Raw genomic sequence first — 2,424 nt, forward strand, 5'->3', positions numbered from 1 at the left:
GAACATTCCCAGCTGAATTAGAACCAGGAGACACTATCTTCTTGTTTCTGTTCTCATACTTTTCTGGTCTATTGAACGGCACATTTTTCTGACTTTTGGGCTTTGTTGCCATCAAGTTAGTTTGAACTCATAGCGACCCTATATAATGGGTTTCCGAGGAGTGGCTGGTGGGTTTGAACTGTCACCTTTGAGATTCAAACTGACCTTGTAGTCCAGGGCTTATCCTACAGCACCAAACAGGATTCTGAAATACATATAGAACAAGATAATATATTGACCGGTTGATGAAAAATTAGTGTCCAGAGGCTTGCTGGAACCTAACCCTGTATTTCCCCTAGGGGCAGTGGTCTACGATTTGCTAATTCAGTGCTGGTGGAGACTTGATAGAGTGTAGCTACAGTGAATCCCAAGACTTGTCTGTACATAGTGTGCATATACCATAATGTCTTCTCGTGGCTCAGATATTTCCAAACAATTCTAAGAAGTAATAAAATGGACAGTTTGGCCTTCACCCTCTTGTTCATCCTGGCCTTCACCCTCTTGTTCATCCAAGCAAATCAATGGTTTAAAGCACCAACTGCTCCTCAGAAATCCTATGAGTTGGAATCACTATGAGTTAGAATCGACTCGACCACACTTAACAACAAAGGGGTGAAGTGGCTTAAAGAGGGCAATATGATGGACCAGGGAAAATGTAAACTTGGCTAATTTGCCAGCTGAATAATTAAGTATCAACTTCTTTGGATCAGTAAAGACAAATATTTAAAAATTTCAAATAATGATTAAGTAAGAGAATCAAGCATGACCCTGGGAATTAATTTTTTTGGTTATAAAAAATGTAAAGAGACATGATTGTAAGATGGTTCAAACTGGTTTATTCCATCATTTGAGATCTATACTCACTTGCCTTTCAGAAGCCCTGGTGACTGGTGAACAAAATGGCTTTAAACCACACTGCTCTGCCCCAGGATGACCTTTCTCCACACTATCTTCGAGATGGGGATCCTTTTGTGTCTAAACTTTCCTGGGAAGCAGACCTAGTGGCTGGCTTTTATCTAACAATAATTGGTAAGCTTCCTTCATTCTTCTGTCCAAAGGCTACATCTAGAAAATTTATGGGCTGATGCATTGATTTTGCACAAAAATTCCAACACTGATGTGGATAATAGTGATAGTGGAGAATAGGAAGACAGTGGGTAGGGGTGAGTTCAGTAAATGGTTCGTGGAAACAACTCTTTATTATCTTTATGATTCCTCATGCATATGCCATTGATCATCCAAAGAACCTTTACAGCAAAATAATTCATATTGCAATTGTATTTTATTTTGGTTTCTTTGGTAAGAGGTTCAGTGTATAATAGCAAAATTAATGGCAATAATATTACTTTTAAATGGAGGGCTTTTGCTTTTTAAAAAATGCTTTTGATATAATCAGAGATTTTTGACTGAGACGAGAATGTAGAAATTATCTAACTCAACCGAGGAAACTTAACTAGTACTTTAGTGATTGTAGTTGCACTGAGATTACTTACAAATAAGATTGTATTGCAACAGTATACCTAAGTGATTCTGAGTTGAGAAAATATATTGGTGATAAATTGAAGTCAGTCCAGGGTCAAAAAATTTTTGTGCATAATTCATAATATGGTGACTTTGCTTCCAAACCTCTGCTGGCCATCCAATGTGGTGACCACTAGTCATATGTCGCTACTGAGCATGTAAACTGTGGCTTTTCCAAATTTAGATGCTACGGTATATAATACATGCCTGATATTGAAGACCTAATACCAGAACAAAGTAATATAAAATATCATATTTATAATTTCTTAAATTGAATAAATGCTGAACCCATAATGATCTGGTTATATTAGGTTAAACAAAACATTATTAAAAATGATTTACTTATTTATTTTTATTGCTTATTGTGCCTATAAGAAAAACTAAAACAAAGTAAAATATATATATATATATGACTCACATTTCTGGTTTACATTAGATTTGTGTTGAGCAGCACATTTAGGATTTAGCCATAATATTTTTCTTATATTATTTACAATCATTGTTTTAAATTTAGGGGATCAATGTGCAGGTGGGTTATATCTCTTGGTGTGTCTGTTCTTAGCATTTTTAGACATGTCAGATGTTAAGTCAAGTGTGTGCTCTCTCTCTTTTCCTCCCCCTCCCTTCCTCTCTCTTCGTCTCGCTCTCTCTTTCTTCCCTTGTATCTATTTATTTATTGCTGGCTAAGAATTTCCTTTAACCTTCTAAAATTAGTAAAACTAATTAGAACAGTTTTGAGATTCCTCTATGGCCAGTGTTTGAGGCAAAAGAATTCTACCAAATTGGATCAGAAGTTTCTTCTGCAAAACAATTCCTTGGGTGTCTTCATTATTAGTTGTTGTTGTTGTTGTTGTTGAGTGCCAT

At 35.9% G+C, this 2,424-nt stretch overlaps 1 protein-coding gene across 1 annotated transcript in view; it reads left to right on the forward strand.

The window, feature by feature from the left end:
• The first annotated feature begins 909 nt into the window (after nucleotides 1-909).
• The window catches only part of OPN5 (opsin 5), a 36,869-nt gene continuing 35,354 nt past the window's right edge, over nucleotides 910-2,424 (forward strand). Inside the window, exon 1 of the mRNA XM_006860534.1 lies at nucleotides 910-1,068. Within this exon, the coding sequence (XP_006860596.1) occupies nucleotides 939-1,068 (130 nt within the window). The 5' untranslated portion in view covers nucleotides 910-938. The remainder of the gene's footprint in view (nucleotides 1,069-2,424) is intronic.

The sequence above is a fragment of the Chrysochloris asiatica genome, unplaced genomic scaffold (genome assembly GCF_000296735.1).
Source record: "Chrysochloris asiatica unplaced genomic scaffold, ChrAsi1.0 scaffold00038, whole genome shotgun sequence".
Lineage (NCBI taxonomy): Eukaryota > Metazoa > Chordata > Mammalia > Afrosoricida > Chrysochloridae > Chrysochloris > Chrysochloris asiatica.